Source organism: Dendrobates tinctorius, unplaced genomic scaffold (genome assembly GCF_039654945.1).
Source record: "Dendrobates tinctorius isolate UK_male_01 unplaced genomic scaffold, ASM3965494v1 ptg000069l, whole genome shotgun sequence".
In the NCBI taxonomy this organism is placed as follows: Eukaryota; Metazoa; Chordata; class Amphibia; order Anura; family Dendrobatidae; genus Dendrobates; species Dendrobates tinctorius.
The window spans coordinates 14,167,005-14,186,478 of NW_027361737.1; the positions used below are offsets into that span (position 1 = coordinate 14,167,005).

The 19,474-nt window shown below is 41.2% G+C and overlaps 1 protein-coding gene across 1 annotated transcript; it reads left to right on the top strand.

Annotated features, from left to right (window-relative positions):
- The first annotated feature begins 218 nt into the window (after positions 1-218).
- On the top strand, positions 219-6,886 carry LOC141095226 (uncharacterized). The gene is made up of 2 exons (XM_073581115.1): positions 219-517; positions 1,012-6,886. Exon 2 carries the CDS (start codon positions 1,024-1,026, stop codon positions 2,095-2,097), a length of 1,074 nt encoding a protein of 357 aa, XP_073437216.1. The 5' UTR covers positions 219-517; positions 1,012-1,023; the 3' UTR covers positions 2,098-6,886.
- The last annotated feature ends 12,588 nt before the right edge of the window (positions 6,887-19,474 follow it).

Sequence of the window (19,474 nt, forward strand, 5' to 3'; positions counted from 1 at the left end):
GTAACCTGATAAATCTCACTGTCAATCTCTACCAGAAGTGTTTAACACGCCTCCACACCACGCTCCCATCCAGCACTGAGCCTACATCTTTCCCTGCAAATGTCAGCTGTTTTGAACATCTGACATGAGCCCGTAACCAGCACAGGTGGAATCGCAATCCGCCCACAGATGTTAATCCGATAAATGCTGCTGTCAAGATCTGACAGTGGGAGAGGACTTCACCCCTGACCCAAGGCTGTCAGATAAGAGAGACCCCGGAGCTAACCCTCCCCTGCAAATAAGGTACCATTGCGAAACCCCCTGACCAGGACACATAAAATCGCTACTATTCTCATAGCTGGGGGACGGCTACAGAGAGTGTGTATCACGCCGCAGCATTGAAAATAGTCCCGTCGGGCTTGCAGAAGACACGCGGCCCGGGACCTAGAATAGACGTGCAGCGGCACGCTTCAGCCTCCTCCCCTCTCTGCAGTCAGTGAGAGAGATCTGAGGAATTCAAGCGTCTCCTGGAGCTGAGGTAACATTGAAATAACAGAAGCAAGGTGATGGAGTGTCTTAAGCAGAGGGGTCTGATTCAGGGGACAGAGGACCAGGAGAGCATGGTCATTCTCCCTAACTCCGTAGCAATAAAGGAGATAATCAATTAATCAAGTGGGGGCCTGAGACTGTCTGACCCGAGGGGTGCGAGGAGAGAAGGGAGTAATATAAGGAGCCTTAGATCTGTATTAAGCGCTCCCCCCCCCACCAGTGCTGTCCCTACATCTTTCATCCCCCCCTTATTTGCTTTCTAATTGACCCATGTTATACCTAGCTGTACGAATATAAGAGAGGATTCTCTGGAAAACCAGCAGAAAGTGGTTATAGACTGCCATCTAGTGACCAGAGCCAGAACGACATCTCTTTCCATTGTTTACCACTTATAAGATTGGGCATAAAATGGAACATTAGCTAAATTCATAGCCAGCGAGAGGAACTCTAATCTTCAAACTGCTCTATTCTTCTCTGCTTTAGATAACTGCAAAAATGGGGAGATCCAGCGTAAAAACGCAAAAAAGCATGCCCAAACCTACAAAGTCCACTACGCAAACAGACATGGATGACTTTCTTACAAAACAAACGGTTCCGTCAGATTCTCTTAAACCATCCAAGCTTCGTGATTTGACCTCATTAGGAGATTCAGATTCTGAACCGGAGAGTGACTCTGACACGGGCAGCACAGCGAGAGAGGCCTTAGTCACTCGTTCGTTCATCAAACGTATATTGTCTAAAGCTCTTGAGCCAATAGGACAAGAACTTGCAGAGATAAAACACGACCTAAAACTTCAAGGCCACAGACTTGAGACATTGGAAAATTCGCAAGTTGCCATGACGCAAAGTTCGAACGCTGTACTAGACTCTTTAAAAGTCCATGAAATCCAACTACATACAATTCACACGGTGCTAGAAGATCATGAGAACAGAGAACGTCGTAACAACATAAGAGTTAAAGGCCTTTCTGAAACGGTGGCCGTTGAGGCGTTATGGAAAGCAACACAAGAGATATTCAAAGAACTACTTAATGAATCAGATCCGCAGGAAATTGAACTGGTGAGAGTACACAGAGCATTGCGTCCGAGGCCTTCTCAAGGGGAAACTCCACGAGATGTGATCTGTCGCTTCCTCGATTATCGAGCAAAAGACTTAGTTCTTCGCAGAGCGCGGGAGGCGCAGGAGATCTCGTATGAAGGCTCACAAATTAAACTTTTCCAGGATTTATCGGCCAGCACTCTCAGGAAGCGGAGGATCTTGAAACCGTTCACTGAAGCATTGATAAAAAAAGGCGTCCGTTTTAGATGGTTGTTCCCGTTTGGAGTACATATCACAAATGGAGAAAAAGGTATCTCAGCAAGAACATCACAAGACATCAAAGAGGCATGTGAGTCCTTGGGGATTGAGCTGGAGGCCTACCCGGATCTGGAGTCCTTCCATTCGGCGACCCTATTGCATCCGCTGCCAGATGACCCGGCGTGGCAGATAGCCCTGACGCCAAAATCACAAAGGCTGAAAAGGAAGCTGACAAAGACCTCGCTTCCTAAGGACTCCAGAGACAATACTTGATCTTTGGGTTAGACCCAGATTTTGCAGTTAAGTTTTTCTTGGTGTCTACCCCAGTTGGGGTATTGAATGTGGTTGAAGCAAATCTGATGGGGTTGGCGTGCTTTTCCAAATATGGGTAAGCACTGCTGCCACATCTATCCAATAATTCGTTGTAAGGTTTCAACCTAGATTTAGTTACAGCCCAAACTGGGCATTCTCCTAGAATGGAGCATTTCATATTTCATATTTAGTTTATAGGCTGATTGGAATTTTCCTCAAGCTGGCATTCTATGAAACAATGTCAGTAGGTAACTATGGTACGTTGGCATATTGGTCAATGATATTGTGCAACTTAATAACATGGATAATGTTAATATTGTGTTCTCCCCCTCTTTACCTTTCTGTTTTCTCTACCCTTTTCTTTCTTTCGTCTGGTCTACTTGTCCTAGACCCCCTCCCCACACCTATAGGCACAAGGGTTCGTCCCCGTCGTGAGCTGCAAGGATGCTGCTGTGTACAGAAACATGATGGATTCGGATAAGGTACACACATTCATCTCTTTTAACGCACATGGGCTGAACTCTCCAAACACTAGACGCCACACATTACAACTATTCAAAAAACAGCAGGCAGCAGTATTGCTTATTCAGGAAACGCACTTCAAACCGGATAAATTGCCCTCCTTTGAAAGCTCGATTTATGATAAATGGTTTCATGCGACAACCACCCAGTCCGGTTCCAGAGGAGTGTCAATAGCAGTGGCAAGGGGAGTGCCCTTCCAGCTAAGAGAAACTATGGCGGACCCTCAGGGTCGTTACATCTTTGTCAAAGGTCTACTAAACGGTGCCCTGGTAACATTGTGCAGTTTATACGCACCAAATAAAAAACTATTGAGATGGGTACTCTCAACACTGAAAAAAATTGATGGCTTTAGAGAGGGTGCATTGATAGTGGGTGGGGACTTGAATGTTGCATTAGAGCCTTTGCTAGACACGACTAAACAGAAAAGTTCGCTCTCACCTAAAGATCTTTACAGAATAAAGTCACAACTGGGATCTCTACAATTGATTGACACATGGAGATATCTAAACCCCTCTGACCGAGACTACACCTTCTACTCCCACCCTCATAAATCTTACCACCGTTTAGACTATATTTTTATATCCAGTAAAATGCTTGCCAATATACAACAGGCGAAAATAATTCCGAATATTTATTCCGATCACTCTTCGGTTTTGTTAAAATTCTCATTATCTAAAGCCTTTCCCCGACATAGAGTATGGCGGCTCAATGAGTCAGTACTTGGAAGTACCGAGGTACAGACACGTATAAACAAAGTGCTCTCCCAATATTTTGAGCAAAATGCTTCACCAGAAATTTCCTCACAGATACTATGGGAAGCACATAAGTCAGTTGTCAGAGGGGAGTTGATATCTATCACTTCCTTTCTAAATAAACTGCAACAAAAAGAAATCCAGGATCTTTATGATAGTATATCACAGCTGGAGCTTACACATAAACATAAAATAGATCAACATAGCTTAGAGAAGCTGCAACAAAAAAGACAGCAACTTAAAGACATATTAAACTCGAGATCTGCTAAGCTATATGCAACATGGAAAAACAGAATGTACGTCCATGGAGACAAAGCATCCAAATTAATGTTATCGCAACTAAGGAAGCGGCAGTCACGTACGCTGATTAACTCAATTAAGAATGAACAAGGGTTCAGCTCGCAAGCTCCTGAGCACATGGAGCGGGCATTCCTTGACTACTATAAGAAATTATATAATCTCCGTCCGGAAGATAACGCCGATTCCGCACTTAAAAGAAGCATGGACACTAGGTCCTTCCTAAGCACTTTAGATCTGCCTGTCTTGTCTGATTCCCAAAAACAATATCTTACTAGACCTTTTTCACTGGGGGAGTTGCAGTCCGCCCTGTCAAAGTGCCCGAAGGGGAAAGCGCCCGGTCCAGATGGATTCTCAGCACTTTACTATAAATCCTTCTCTGGCCTCCTACTCCCACATTTATTGAACGTTTGCAACGCAGTTTTACAAGGCCACCCATTGCCAAACCAAATGCTTACAGCCAGAATATCCCTAATACACAAAGAGGGGAAGGATCCTGAACAATGTAGTAGCTATAGGCCAATCTCTCTCCTTAATGTGGACCTAAAAATCCTAGCAGGGCTGATGGCAAAAAGAATGGCCAAGTCATTGCCAAATTTGATTTCCTTAAATCAGACCGGGTTTGTGGGTGGAAGGGAGGGAAGGGATAATGTCCATAAAGTATTGCACCTTCTTCAATACGCAAAAAATCGTAAACTACCATTGATGCTTCTTGGAACAGATGCAGAGAAGGCCTTTGACAGGGTGGACTGGGTATACCTACGGGAAGTGCTGATCAAGTTTGAGATACCCGAAGCGTTTATAGCAGCCGTAATGGCAATGTACGATAAGCCCACAGCACATATTAGGATTAACGATTTTACAACAGATGCATTTACTATAAAGAACGGAACAAGACAGGGCTGTCCCCTATCCCCGTTGTTATTTGTGCTAGCAATGGAACCTCTCTTAAAGGCCATACAAGTACATGAGGGAATAGAGGGTATTCGCATCAATAAGACACACTATAAAATAGCGGCATTTGCGGACGATCTTTTAGTCTTGATGACTAATCCTTTGCTGGGACTCCCAACATTGATGGCTCTTATAGATCAATATAGCAAAATTTCCAATTTTAAAGTAAATATGTCTAAGTCGGAAGCGCTAGACATACATATATCCCCGAATACCTTAGCTAAACTAAAAAGTACATACCCATTCACCTGGCCAAAACAATATATCAAATATTTAGGTGTAAAGATAGGAAGATCGGATAGAGACCTTTTTCAACAGAATATTCCCCCCCTAATTGCCTCAGTAGAAACCATCATGAAATCATGGAGGGACTCGTATGTGTCGTGGATGGGAAGGAAAAATTTACTGAAGAGCCTAATCTTACCCAAGTTTATATATATTTTCCAAATGCTCCCTATAACCATCCCCAAATCGTATCTTTTTAAAATTAATACATTATTCCGCAGATATGTTTGGAAAAAGCAAAAGCCCCGATTAGCATACAGGACATTAACATTAAACAAATCAAGGGGTGGGATGGGTGCACCAGACATAATGAGGTACTACCAAGCGACAATGCTTACCAGAGTGGTAGACCTGTTGCGGTCTCCTAACAATAAGCAGTGGATTGAGGTGGAGGAAGCCCTAGCACCTTATCCCCTGAGATCCATCCTTTTGGCATATCCTTGTAAAAACATAAACAAAAATCTACCTAATATACACACCAAAGCTACCTTAAAATTATGGAAGGGATTGGTGAAAACTCTAGTTCCCCCTTTGTCCCCCTTACTCAAGTTGGCAGATATAATGCCACATGCATCTTATTCCCGAGACAATGATGTAATCAAACCCGGTTCCCTGGCAAATGTAGCGGTTGATGACCTCTTGGCGGACGGGGCACTCCCCTCCTTTCAGGAACTGAAGAAGCAACCAGGGCTTTCCAACTTGACCTTTATACAATTCGGCTCTATAAGAGACTCCTTGGCACGGTATCTTTTAGGAGCAGACGTTACCCGCCCACTGACTGCATTTGAGACTCTCTGTGCAACAAAGGATAAACCCAAAAAGATAATGTCGTCTATTTACCAGATTTTAAATATAACTGACTGTTGTCTCAAAAGAGCTTATATAACACATTGGGAAAAGGATTTGGGATTCAAGTTTACCCCAAATCAAATATCACACATTTATAATTCATCTCATGGCCCATCACAATGTGTTAGAGCACAAGAGAATTCCTTTAAAATAGTCGCCAGATGGTATATTACACCACAGCAGAACACTTATTGGCGGACGGGGTCTTCTGCTAGATGCTGGAGATGCTGTGATTCGGAGGGAACATACTTACATATGTGGTGGTCCTGTCCACCCCTGCTGCAGTTCTGGCGACTAGTAGAGGATTATATCGGGGAAATTGTGGGCAAAAAGCTTACTTTGACACCGGAGATAGTGCTTTTAAATTTTCTGTCACCGACTGGACATAAAAATACTGCTCTGTTGACTCAACACATTCTTTCAGCAGCGAAACTTTTGATACCTATGAACTGGAAGTCAACTACCATTCCATCTATATCCCAATTGCAAGAGAAGGTAGATATGCTATATCAAGTAGCCAAACTGGCTGCCTTGGTGAATGGCTCACTTTCAGCTTTTGAAAGAGTATGGCACCCATGGACCCGATTCAGATCCATTAGTAGAAGTTGATAAGGCTTTGGTGGCCTCCTTGCTTGGCTTTATCAGAGTGGACGAAATCCTTGTTGCCTGGTGTTCCCCCCCCCCTCCCCTTATCTCCCTTATATTCCACCCCTATATCCCAACTTCTTCCTCTAATTACTTGACCTCCTGTCCCTTTACTCCCTATACTGTTTTTTTTTTCTTTTCTCTTTTCTTCTTTTTTGTTCTTCTTCATCTTTGTTTGAAATCATGGCATATGTGATGTAGCAGGGGCGTGTGGATGGGAAGAACCCAGATTTGAACCCAGATAATCCTGCTGCTGGAAGTTCCTTTAAGGCTGTTGGTGTCCTTAAACCTCTATATATCAATAGTTTTTGCCATGAATTGATATTTCAAACTATCTGTTTATCTCCCGAAAAGTGGAATTTGTAGGTTATATAATAATTTTGTAAGCTACCCTGTTGATTGCTTTCTTTCGGATGTAACTTGCAGATTTCAATAAATAAAACATTAAAACAAGATCTGACAGTGGAATGTAATGTGATTGCGCAGAAAGTGAGTCACCAATCCTGCCCATCGGCACACATGACAAATGACTGCGGGTCACCTGTGGGTTGGCATGACAACCCGAGGTCTGCAGCAGACCCCTGTGGTGGTCATTGCTGGATAGCTATGAGCTCAGCCCAGCAGTTAAAGCTCATAGCAAGTGAGCATTTCTGCCACACACAGACGATATGATCATCGCCTGTGTGCAGCAGTGGCGATCAGAAGATCGCAGCTTCTAGTCTCCCATGGAGACTATTGACGCAAGTGAAAAGTTACAATCCAACTATTGGGTTAGTAATGAGGGTGTCTAATAGAATCCTCTCCATAACTAACCCCTAGGTTTGAGGTCAGCAGTCATAAAACAGCTGATATCAATCACAATCTTATTACCCCACTTGCTACCGTACCAGAGGAAGTGAGAATAGCTGGGCAAAGTGCCATAATCAGTGCATCTAATATATGCTTCACTTCTGGGGTGGCTACGGGTTGCTACTTTTAAGCTGGGTTGGGCCAATATCCTTGTCCCCTTCTCAGTCTCAGAATACCAGTCCCTAGCTGTCTGCTTTAGCTTGATTGATTATCAAAAATTGAGGGACCCCATGAAAATTTTTAAAATTATTTAAAAGAATCTGGGAATATTTAGCTTGTAAAAAACAAGGCCAAGAGGAGACTTAAAAGTTATCTACAAATATCTGAAGGGCTGTCACAGTATTAAGGCATGATCATTATTCTCATTTGCACATGAAAACATGGGAAACAATGGAATGAAACTGAAAGGGAAAAGATGCAGATTAGATATTCGAAAAAAAATTTTGACAGTGAGACTGATCAATGAGTGGAAAAGGCCACACGAGAGGTGGCGAGTTCTCCTTCTACGGAAGCTTTGAAATAGGTTGAACAACCATCTGTCTTAGATGGTTTAGTGAATCCTGCATTGAGCAGGGAATTTGAAATGATGACTCTTGAGGTCCCTTCCAACTCTAGCATTGTACAATTCTATAATAAATAGAAAGGCATGGAACTCCTCTATTGTTGATAACCAGCCATGATAACGCTGACAACCAGTGGCTGCAGCACACAGCTGCCGTTTTGCCTGCACTAGTTATCAAAAATAGATGAGACCCCATCTAATTTTTTATATTTATTTATGGCACTGGCACTGGCTGATGAATACTCTCATCTGCCTTGCCTGCTCTTGCTGCTATCAGCAACAGTAAGCATATGCTGATGAGAGTACTACTCTCATCAGCTGACGCCTGTGACCAGCAGTAACCTTTTTACTGTCAGTCACAGCTCCTGGCTCATATGCTGTCATCTGACAGTGTGGGAACCGCAGCTCTCTGACCAGTGGTAACTAACTTTCCAATGATCAGAGCCGCCAGTGTTTTTCATTCTGTCACACAGATGACATTGTGTGAAACAGCTGATGTTTAGGGTGCCGATCCAAACAGTAACATGGGCTTCCTGGAGAAGTCAGTTTTCCGAGTATGTGCATGGACACCAGGTTTTCGGTATAGACCCTGAACTTTATTGTTCGGGTACACCCATCGCTATTGATATCCCATTTGTGTTTTTTTCTGTTTTTTTTTGTGTTGCTCCAATACACACAAAGGAAATAAACATTTGTATAGCAAAACATGCGTAAATGCAATAATTTTTTGTGAGAAATATTTTATTTTCTTTAACTCTTTCAAGGGTGCCAACACTTTTAGCCATGACTGTCAACACAGCCTTAGACCTCATTCAGACAACTGTTTTTCACCTACGTGGTTTCTCCATATGTTTCACAGGTTATAATCTATGACGCTGTTCAAATGTCTGTCATTTTTGCAGATCATATGTGTCTGCAAAATAAAATCACAGAGACATTTCTGTTTTTGGCACTAATCAAAGATCAGAATTACTCTTACCAGTCTATGATTTGGTGAAAATTAAGATCAGCAGACGTAGTCAGTGCCGTTTGTGATTAACATTGCAATTTATAGGAGAAGCTGTGTAATTTATTTCTTGAAAGTCACTAATAAACACTGATTGAAAAAGCTGACAAACTGACACAACACTGAAGATACTCAGATCCAAAACACTGAAGAACAACTGTCTATGATTTTTATGTCTGAGAAAAATTATGAAAGAGGTCGATATTTGTGAGACAGAATGAACAAGAGACAAATCAGGTTTTGCTTTTGAAATGAAGTTTTCAGTAATAGTATTTTTCTTTACATGACTTTTTGATCACATCTTATTCCACTTTTTGAGTGGTGGAATGATGAAAAACAGTGTGTTTGTTTTTACGATGTTCACTATATGGTTTAAATTGTATGACAGTTTTATAGCTATAGAAGGATAACTGTACATGCACATATTTACTGTACATAGACCTATGTACATATTTGTTCCTTTCTTTAAGAAGTGGGGTTCTCCTAGGCCTTTATCAATAGAATTGTTTTATTAAGTGTGTTGTGAATGGTACATTTTGAAACAATGAGTTCAGATTTCTCCAGCTCCACTTGATGTTTTTTGGATGCTGCATGTGGTTACCTTACCTCATTTCAAACCAACTTTTGGTGGGTCCTCTCATCAATTTTCCTCTTGTTCATATTCTGGAAAATTCTTGACTACTCAATAAATAGCAACATTCTTAATAGTATTTTCAATTGTTAAAGGATGCCTAGGCACTTGTGCTTGATGATAAATAAATTTATGTCACGTACTGATATAGCGCTATTAACTGCAGAGTGTTAGTATTTCTTTGGGGAATGAGAGGATAATGAAGTACCCTGAAAAAACACACACAAACATGAGAACATATAAACTCCCTGCAAACGTTGTCCGTGGTGGGATTTGATCCAAAGACCTCAGTGCTGCAAGGCTACAGTGCTAATCACTTAGCCAACGTGAAGCTCCAAATAAAATATCATTTCTGGCATGCTGAGACAATTCTCTTGTCTTTTCTATTGTGAGCAAGATCAGGGAATTTAAAGCTTAAAGGGACTCTTTCACCAAATTTTTGCTACCTCATCTGGGAGCAGCAGGAAGGTATGTGCACACGCTGCGGATTTGTTGCGGATCCGTAGCGGATTTTCCACGTGGAATCGTTGCAGATCCGCAAGTGTGAGAGTAATCAATATTATTCAATGAGAAAAAAAAATGCTCTGCACATGCTGTGGAAAATTCTGCATGGAATCCGTCGCTGTTTATTTTCTGCAGCATGTCAATTCTTTTGCGTATCCACATGCGTAATACATGCAATGAATTAATGAAATCCACAGGGGTAAAATGGCATGCCAATCCGCAACAAATACACACTAAATCCACACAAAAAACACACATAATCCACAAAGATAGCGTGGATTTCTATGTACATTTTCTGCCAAGAGATGCAGAATCCACTTAGGAAATTCCTGAGTCCAATCCACAATGTGTGCACATACCCAATGTTGGAAAAGAGACCCTGATTCTAGTGATTTATCATTTAGTTTCCTGGGTGCAGCACCTGTGAAACCATCAGAGTTCTAAGAAATAGATTATAGCAGAGCTGAGAAAGCTGCCCCCGCCCACACCACTGAAAACCCCGCTATCACCAGGCTTTCTATGTACACTTATATTAGCACAGAAAAATATTTATAGCAAAAACAACTATTTTTATAAATGATAAACACAACCTCAAAATATATTATTGAGGGATAAGAAGATAAAAATGCAAAAACTATAAAGATCTAAATAAATCTTTATTGAAAATGAAACACATGAATGATGAAAAAATATATAATGCATGATCAAGCTGTAGGAGCAAAAGAGAAAAAGGCGCACGGGAGCAGAAGATCATGTCAGGTTATGTACACACTCACTGAGTTTGCAAAATGCAAATAAATGACAAAACATTCATAATAATGTATATACAGTATGTGAATCATTCGGCTGACCGTGTACGGAGCCTACCACATCTCCTGGGCAAGGAAGGAATCAAAAGAAAATACTGACATACTTAGAGCATGGCTGAATGGATCTCGATCTTCAATGCCGTTCGCTGTCCCAATGATATGGAGAGAGCAGAGAGATCATGTAACAGATTGCTACTTCTGCCTTACAAATGTAACAGGCTATTCAGTAAAGAACAAGAAATCAATAGAATATCCTAATCTTCCTTCAGCCATAAGACCAATGCTACACGATAAAAGTCTTCGTGTTCCAAAGCCGCCCAAAGTTTGGACAATGGAGGATGACGAAGATGAACTAACAATGTCAGTGGAAAATGAAACTGCTGCAGACCCAGACTTTGAGCCTTCTACATCTAATCCACATCTGTTCAGTCAAACTGATCTGAGTGACTTGGGCAGAGATTTGAAAATGTCAAAGAGGCAGGCAGGATTATTGGGATCAAAGCTACAAGAACAGAATCTCTTATTTCCAGGAACAAGAGTTTCTGTTTTTCCAGTTGTCAAGAAGACCTTAATCAATTTTTTCAACCATGTCGACAGTTTAACCTTTTGCAACGATGACTTGGGGTTGTTTGGTGCTCTTGGATGCGAACGTGACCCGAAGGAATGACGACTCTTCATTGACTCATCAGTTTTAAGTCTTTAGGCTGTTTTACTACACAACAGAAATATCTATCTTTCTATACCTATTGGACATGCCGTACACATGAAAGAAACATATGAGAATATGGAGTTACTGTTGACCCAGATTAATTATAGAAATTATGTCATTATCCCAGTGCAGGTTTTTGACCTGCATCACAGGGGTTAATGTCTTGAGCCCAGTGCAGGCTTTGATCTGCACACCTGGGGTTCATTATTGTGACCTCTCTTTGGTTCGGGGAGAGCTTCTTATAGCCCTGGGAAGCTCCAATCCCCGTCAGTTATACTTTTGCCCTTGTTTAAGTGTGGTGACTCCTGTGTACCTGTGCCTTGTGACTGTCTTCTAGCTTGCTTCTATGGTTCTGACCCGGTTCTGTCCCCCATTGTGAGTATGCCTTTTCATGCTGTACTGTGTATCTGTTTCTCTGGTTTCTGACTCCTGCTACATCCTGATTATCCGTTATGTCTAATCATTTGGTACTGTTGTGCTATCTCCTGCTTTGACCCCGGTCTCATCAGGTTTACGTCCCTGTCTATGACCCTTGGTAACTTTGTCCAGTGGTTACCCTTCTATGAGTTTTCCTTCAGCTCCTAGCTCTCTGGAGCTTAGGCCATGCCCCCAGCAGTCACGTGCTTCAGGCCCTGTTTGTCTGAAGCACGCATCTTCACCGCTGCTGCCCCGCTACACAGGTATCTTTGAGCACAGTTTGTCTTACTCAGGACAAGCACACTAGCTCAGTGAGCAAGTGAAGTGCGGTGTTCTTAACGTCATAACTGGAACACATATGTGGTGATCTAAAAGTTGTTGCACTTCTTCTTTGACTGCAGATTGGATATGCCAAGTATTGTTGTTTTATTTGTGAGTAGGACAGTCGTGCACGAGAAATGCACTATTTCAGAAAGGACTGTCCACTCCGTGAAAACCTGGTTGCTGGACAGAAGAATATTAAACATAATCCTCTCATTGATCCAACAAAGACATTTCTCCCTCCTTTGCATATTAAGCTTGGGCTTATGATGAATTTTGTCAAAGCAATGAACAAAGAATTAGAAACCTTTTTTTACTTGTGACAGAAATTTCCAAGAATAAGTGATGCACAGATTAAAGAAAGTGTTTTTATTGGCCCACAGATCAGAGATTTAATGAATGACAGTAGCTTTGATGGTCCTTTGCAAGGTGCTGAACAAGTGGCATGGAGAGCCTTTAAAGATGTGACCATCAACTTCCTTGGCAACAGCAGGGCACTGAACTTTGAACAACTCGTAGACAACATGCTCAGAGCATATCATTTGATGAAATGCAATATGTCACTAAAAATGCATTTTCTACATTTTCACTTGGACTTTTTTCCAGCCAATCTTGGTGCTGTTAGTGATGAACACGGTGAAAGATTTCACCAAGACATTGCTCTGATGGAGAAAAGGTACCAGGGAAAGTGGAGTAGGTCAATGCTGACTGATTATTGCTGGAATCTTATTCGAGAAGCATCTGACAAAGATCATAAATGAAAGTCATATATATTTAAAAAATGAGTACAGTGGTGCTTCAGTGCATAAGGGTTTCAGCAGCAAATACCAGACATCTGTCACCCCAAATGTCAAATAATAAATTGTTCAAATAGGGCACAAAACAGTATGTGCTCAAAACACTTATTCATATAATGGGATAATGACACCATAGATATGCAATAGTTAGCAAAGGGACAAAGATATAAGTTTCATTAAAAACTGCCAGATAGTCCCAAAAAAGTCCAGGTTAAAACAATGTGCTTTGTCCCAAACGAAGCATAAATCCAATCGTGTATAATGGATTAAAAACAATGCACCTGCACGACGATGTAGACTTCAATTAATCATACCGGAGGTTTTTATCATTAAGATGTACCTCTATTGGTGGTGCAAAGAGAGTCCTCCTTGGATATGAAGTCAGACCTTCACTGTGTGAGTACAGCGTATTGTCAAGTACCTGAAACAAGCACTCTCCCAGTCGGTGACAGCCGCTTGTCAAAATCCTCCATTCAATTCAGCTGCAGTGAGTCTCTCGTACTCTTGGCGCTTGCGTTCCTCTCCAGAAGTGTAGGACCTGAGTGAAGTCAGATGTGTCGGCTGAATTACCTGGATGATTTTGACTAGCGGCTGTCACTGGCTGGGACAGCACTTGTATCAGGTACTTGACAATACGCTGTATTCACACAGTGAAGATCTGACTTAATATCCAAAAGAGGACTCTCTCTGCACCACCAATAGAGGTACATCTTAATGATAAAAACCTCTGGTATGATTATTTGAAGTCTACATAATCGTGCAGGTGCATTGTTTTTAATCCAATATTCACGACCAACTTTCTTTGGATTTATCCTCCGTTTGGGACAAAACACATTGTTTTAACCTGGACTTTTTTGGGACTATCTGGCAGTTTTTAATGAAACATATCTTTGTCCCTTTGCTAACTATTGCATACAGTTGTGGCCAAAAGTATTGACACCCCTGCAATTCTGTCAGATAATACTCAGTTTCTTCCTGAAAATGATTGCGATCACAAATTCTTTGGTATTATTATCTTCATTTAATTTGTCCTAAATGAAAAAAACACAAAAGAGAATGAAGCAAAAAGCAAAACATTGATCATTTCACACAAAACTCCAAAAATGGGCCAGACAAAAGTATTGGCACCCTCTGTCTAATACTTGGTTGCACAACCTTTAGCCAAAATAACTGCGACCAACTGCTTCCGGTAACCATCAATGAGTTTCTTACAATGCTCTGCTGGAATTTTAGACAATTCTTCTTTGGCAAACTGCTCCAGGTCCCTGATATTTGAAGGGTGCCTTCTCCAAACTGCCATTTTTAGATCTCTCCACAGGTATTCTATGGGATTCAGGTCTGGTCTCATTGCTGGCCACCTAGAAGTCTCCAGTGCTTTCTCTCAAACCATTTTCTAATGTTTTTTGAAGTGTGTTTTGGGTCATTGTCCTGCTGGAAGACCCATGACCTCTGAGGGAGACCCAGCTTTCTCACACTGGGCCCTACATTATGCTGCAAAATTTGTTGGTAGTCTTCAGACTTCATAATGCCATGCACACGATCAAGCAGTCCAGTGCCAGAGGCAGCAAAGCAACCCCAAAACATCAGAGAACCTCCGCCATGTTTGACTGTAGGGACCATGTTTTTTTCTTTGAATGCCTCTTTTTTTCTCCTGTAAACTCTATGTTGATGCCTTTGCCCAAAAAGCTCTACTTTTGTCTCATCTGACCAGAGAACATTCTTCCAAAACATTTTAGGCTTTTTCAGGTAAGTTTTGGCAAACTCCAGCCTGGCTTTTTTATGTCTCGGGGTAAGAAGTGGGGTCTTCCTGGGTGTCCTACCATACAGTCCCTTTTCATTCAGACACCGACGGATAGTACAGGTTGACACTGTTGTACCCTCGGACTGCAGGGCAGCTTGAACTTCTTTGGATGTTAGTCGAGGTTCTTTATCCAACATCCACACAATCTTGCATTGAAATCTCTTGTCAATTTTTCTTTTCCGTCCACATCTAGGGAGGTTAGCCACAGTGCCATCGGCTTTAAACTTCTTGATGACACTGCGCACGGTAGACACATGAACATTCAGGTCTTTGGAGATGGACTTGAAGCCTTGAGATTGCTCATGCTTCCTGACAATTTGGTTTCTCAAGTCCTCAGACAGTTCTTTGGTCTTCTTTCTTTTCTCAATGCTCAATGTGGTACACACAAGGACACAGGACAGAGGTTGAGTCTATTCCTATGTGGCACAGCCAAAAGTTTTTTTACCATAGCCAGGTTCCCCGCATCATGTTCCAACATGCTTTATGCATCCATTAGCCCTCTGCATCCGTACTGTTACACACTTAACATTATGGCTGGTGCATACAATCAGGGCAACTGTTACCACCCACCTTTCGTGTCTCCCCTTTTTTCCTCATAGATTGTAAGCTTGCGAGCAGGGCCCTCATTCCTCTTGGTATCTGTTATGATCTATGTGATTATTGTTATGCTGTAATGTAAATTGTCTGTACAAGTCCCCTCTGAAATGTAAAGTGCTGCGGAATATGTCAGCGCTATAGAAATAAAATTTATTATTATTATTATTAACTTTAATACATGTCAACTGGCTGCAAGTGTGATTTAGTTATTGCCAACACCTGTTAGGTGCCACAGGTAAGTTACAGGTGCTGTTAATTGCACAAATTAGAGAAGCATCACATGATTTTTCGAACAGTGCCAATACTTTTGTCCACCCTCTTTTTTATGTTTGGTGTGGAATTATATCCAATTTGGCTTTAGGACAATTCTTTTTGTGTTTTTTCATTTAAGACAAATTAAATGAAGATAACAAAGAATTTGTGTTTGCAATCATTTTCAGGAAGAAACTGAGTATTATCTGACAGAATTGCAGGGGTGTCAATACTTTTGGCCACAACTGTATCTATGTGTGTCATTATCCCATTAAATGAATAAGTGTTTTGAGCACATACTGTTTTGTGTCTTATAAATGAAAGTCGTCTGCAAAACACTTTTGAACAAATGTTTTTGCTACTGACATAAATGCACATGTATGTAGTGTTTCGGATGTCATAATGTAGACTATAAACTGTTGTTTCTTAAAAACCTTACGTAATACAGACTTTTGGAGCACATATTCATGTTCAGCATATCAAAATCTATAAGATACAATAAAATTTTCTCTGGGGACAAGAACTTCCCTGAAACTTGTTGCGCAGTGTAGCCCCTCTAAAAAAAAAAATCACAGTTTAGCCTGATTTTGTACATCAAGTGACGGGTGAAATTAATTGTGGCTTGGCATTGTTTTTAAATTTGGATCTTTTTTTCTTGCCAAGTTTTTATTTGTGAAAAAGCATGCTCAAAAATACTTTCCATATCATATATGCAGTAGACCTTTTTGTCCTGTGTAATGTGAAACAGGACATGGAAACCATATACAAAGCTTTGGAAAATAAACACCTTTGCACTTATGATTTTTTTTCAATGTTCTAATAAAACACAATTTGGTGGTTTTGTGAAATCTGCAAAATTGATATCAACAGATTAAAAAATCTCCCATAAGGGGGAAGTTTACTTTAATAAATGACTGGGTTAAAAGGTATAAACTTCATACAATAATTTTTAGAGGTATGCTTCTATAATAAAATAAAGCAAACATGAATGTGATCCTCCACATAGCAGCTGAATATATTGTAAACAGCCTTTCTATAGAGTGACAAAGGTGTTGGGATATTGGGGCCAAGAAGGGAAATTGTATTCTGGTAGCAAATCAGAAGTTAATCTCCAGCTGGTGTAGTCATCTGTTGCCAATTGTAGACCTCCAGGAGTGCACATGATCTATCCCAGGTTTCTGCTGTTTTACATTCATACATTATTTTTTTTTGCATTTGATTTCATGGGTGCTCAATGCTCTTGCTATGCTATATATTGTATGTCAAGTACAGACTATATAAATTGAATACCTATAGTTTCTAGGAACTAAGGGCCTGATTTATTATTGCCATTTTTTTTAGTTTTTAGTGTTTTTCATAATTTTTTTTGATTGCACATTTTAATTTATGCTTTTTAGGCTATGTGCGCACGGTGCGTGTTAAAACGCACACCAAAAACCGGACTCCTTCCCAGAAATCGCGCGTTTTTTTCCGCGCGATTTCACCACGATTGTGATCGCGATTTTGCCGCGATTTTCGCGTGCGATATTCAAGCACTTTCCAAGCGATTTGAAGCATCGCTTGGAAAGTGATTGACAGGTTGGTCACACTCGTCAAACATAGTGTTTGACGAGTGTGACCAGGTTTTTACTATTGAGGCCGCCTATGCAGCCTCAATAGTAAAAGATAGAATGTTAAAATGCTAAAAAAAATAAAAAAAATCGGGGTATATTTACCTTCCGGCGTCCTGCGCTGCATTCCCGAGCCACAGCGTTCCCAGCAATGCCTTGCGATTCCGCCGCGGAAAAAAGTGCAGCATTAGCACAGCATGTGCGGAATGCCATAGGAATGCATGGGGGGCGTTCTGTACACGATTTTTAAACGTTTTCGCTGCGTTTTCGCGCCGAAAATAGTGGCAAAAACGCTTAAAAATCGCTACGTGGGCACACAGCCTTAAAGTTTTCTTTAAGTTTTTCAGTGAAGTTTGCGGTTCACATATATTTTTGGCTGATTCATTAATAGCACCCCGTCAATTGTGGTCCAATTACCTCTGGAGAGATTTTATGTATGTCTGAAATTCTTTCTGCAAATTTTGTGACCTCTTTAGTTAAATGGGATTTTTTTGGTGCTAAAAATTCCTGAAAAAGATAGAGACAAAAATTAAGAACATTTTTGATTGTGCACAAAATAATTCATAAATCGTCTGTGTTATTTTGATGAATTTGTCAGAAAAAAATATTAATAAAGAACACAAGATAAAACAGAAAAGTGACTTAAAAACACAACAAATGACAAATCAGGTCAATCAATCTTATTTTTTCAATACATGGACTGAAAACACTACTTTATATTACTTATCAAACTAGTATAACTGTTATTTTGCCCAAGACTATTGATGTGGAATGCTGTGCTCCTTTTTAAACATTATGACAGCGGAGACTTACCATCCATCTCCATTCTTTCTTTTACAAAGAAATATAAAAAAGTCATGCAATAATTAACATAGCATAAGCAAAGATGTGTTTGCTCTTAACACGTAGCAAAGGCCTGGCTGGAATCTGATGGTGCCAAAACTGCCTCCCTAGGACCGTCTATTAAGGAATTATAACTAGAGATGAGTGGTTATTTCAATGTTCGGTTCGGATTACGTTCGCCGAATTTGCAATATTCTCCTATTAATTAGTCGAATATTCACCGAACATAACCGAGTGCCATGCAACACAACGGGAGGACAAAAAAACGCATGCACAACACCTTACCATGGCCGCAATCACCGGAAGAACACATCAAATGAGGGACAGACACCATGAAAGTGGCCTCAATTCACCCACAGTACAAACTGGCACATGGAACTGCAATAATCAGCCAGGAATGAGGTATCAGGGTTTGAGGCAGCATTTACTTCTTTCACTTGAACGTTACAGTAAGACAAAGTGGGTGAGGGATCAGTGTAGGGCCGCTTTGATGGGAACCCTGATACGACATGCAGCACCTTAACCTGCTTTCATGCTGAGCCATACTCAGGTGACACAAATATCAGTTTTGTAGACTACCAATGTCAGAAAAATTTAAGGACAGTAACATGGGTAGTTGAGTCCAAGGAACTGGAGACCTGATGGTCTTGGAGGCTACAGGCAACATGTATGAAGGAGACCCAACCAGGAGTCTACACATTAACAAAAATTAGTGGCAGACCTCAACAAAGTGTCATCAGTTGCAAGTAGAATTAGTATAGTTGGGACTGACACTACAACCATCCCAGCAGATGGAGACTGTAACGGGCAAGGTGGTGGAATCACTGTTCCGTATCCCTTAGAAAGCCTGGAAGGGGTGTAACTAGGTGGCCTACCAAATCCCTACTCGGAAAAGTGGCAGCAGGCAAAAACTGTGACCCAAGGAGGTACAAAGAGGTGGCACCAGGTGCTACTCCATGGCTGACCTACAGAATGTGGCAGCTGACACCCTACACTGGGTAAGCTGCTAAGGCCCAAAGGATGGATGAAAAATGAAGGCAGGCACTGTAGGGACTCTGGAACCATGGGTGCAGATGGGACCGGCTGAGGAACAGAAAAGCTCTGGCAGGTGCGGGCTGGACCAGATGTTATACAAAGGGGTGCTGTCAGGTGCAATCTGAACTGGCCGATGGACAGAACAGCACAGAAAGTTACAAGCAGATGGGCACAGACAAGTAAGAGCAGATGGGTACAACAGGGTAGACAAGGAGACAGATGAATCTGGGGAGCCTAACAACTAGCAAGCATGCAAGGCAAACTAACAAAGTAGTTCAGGCACCACCATAT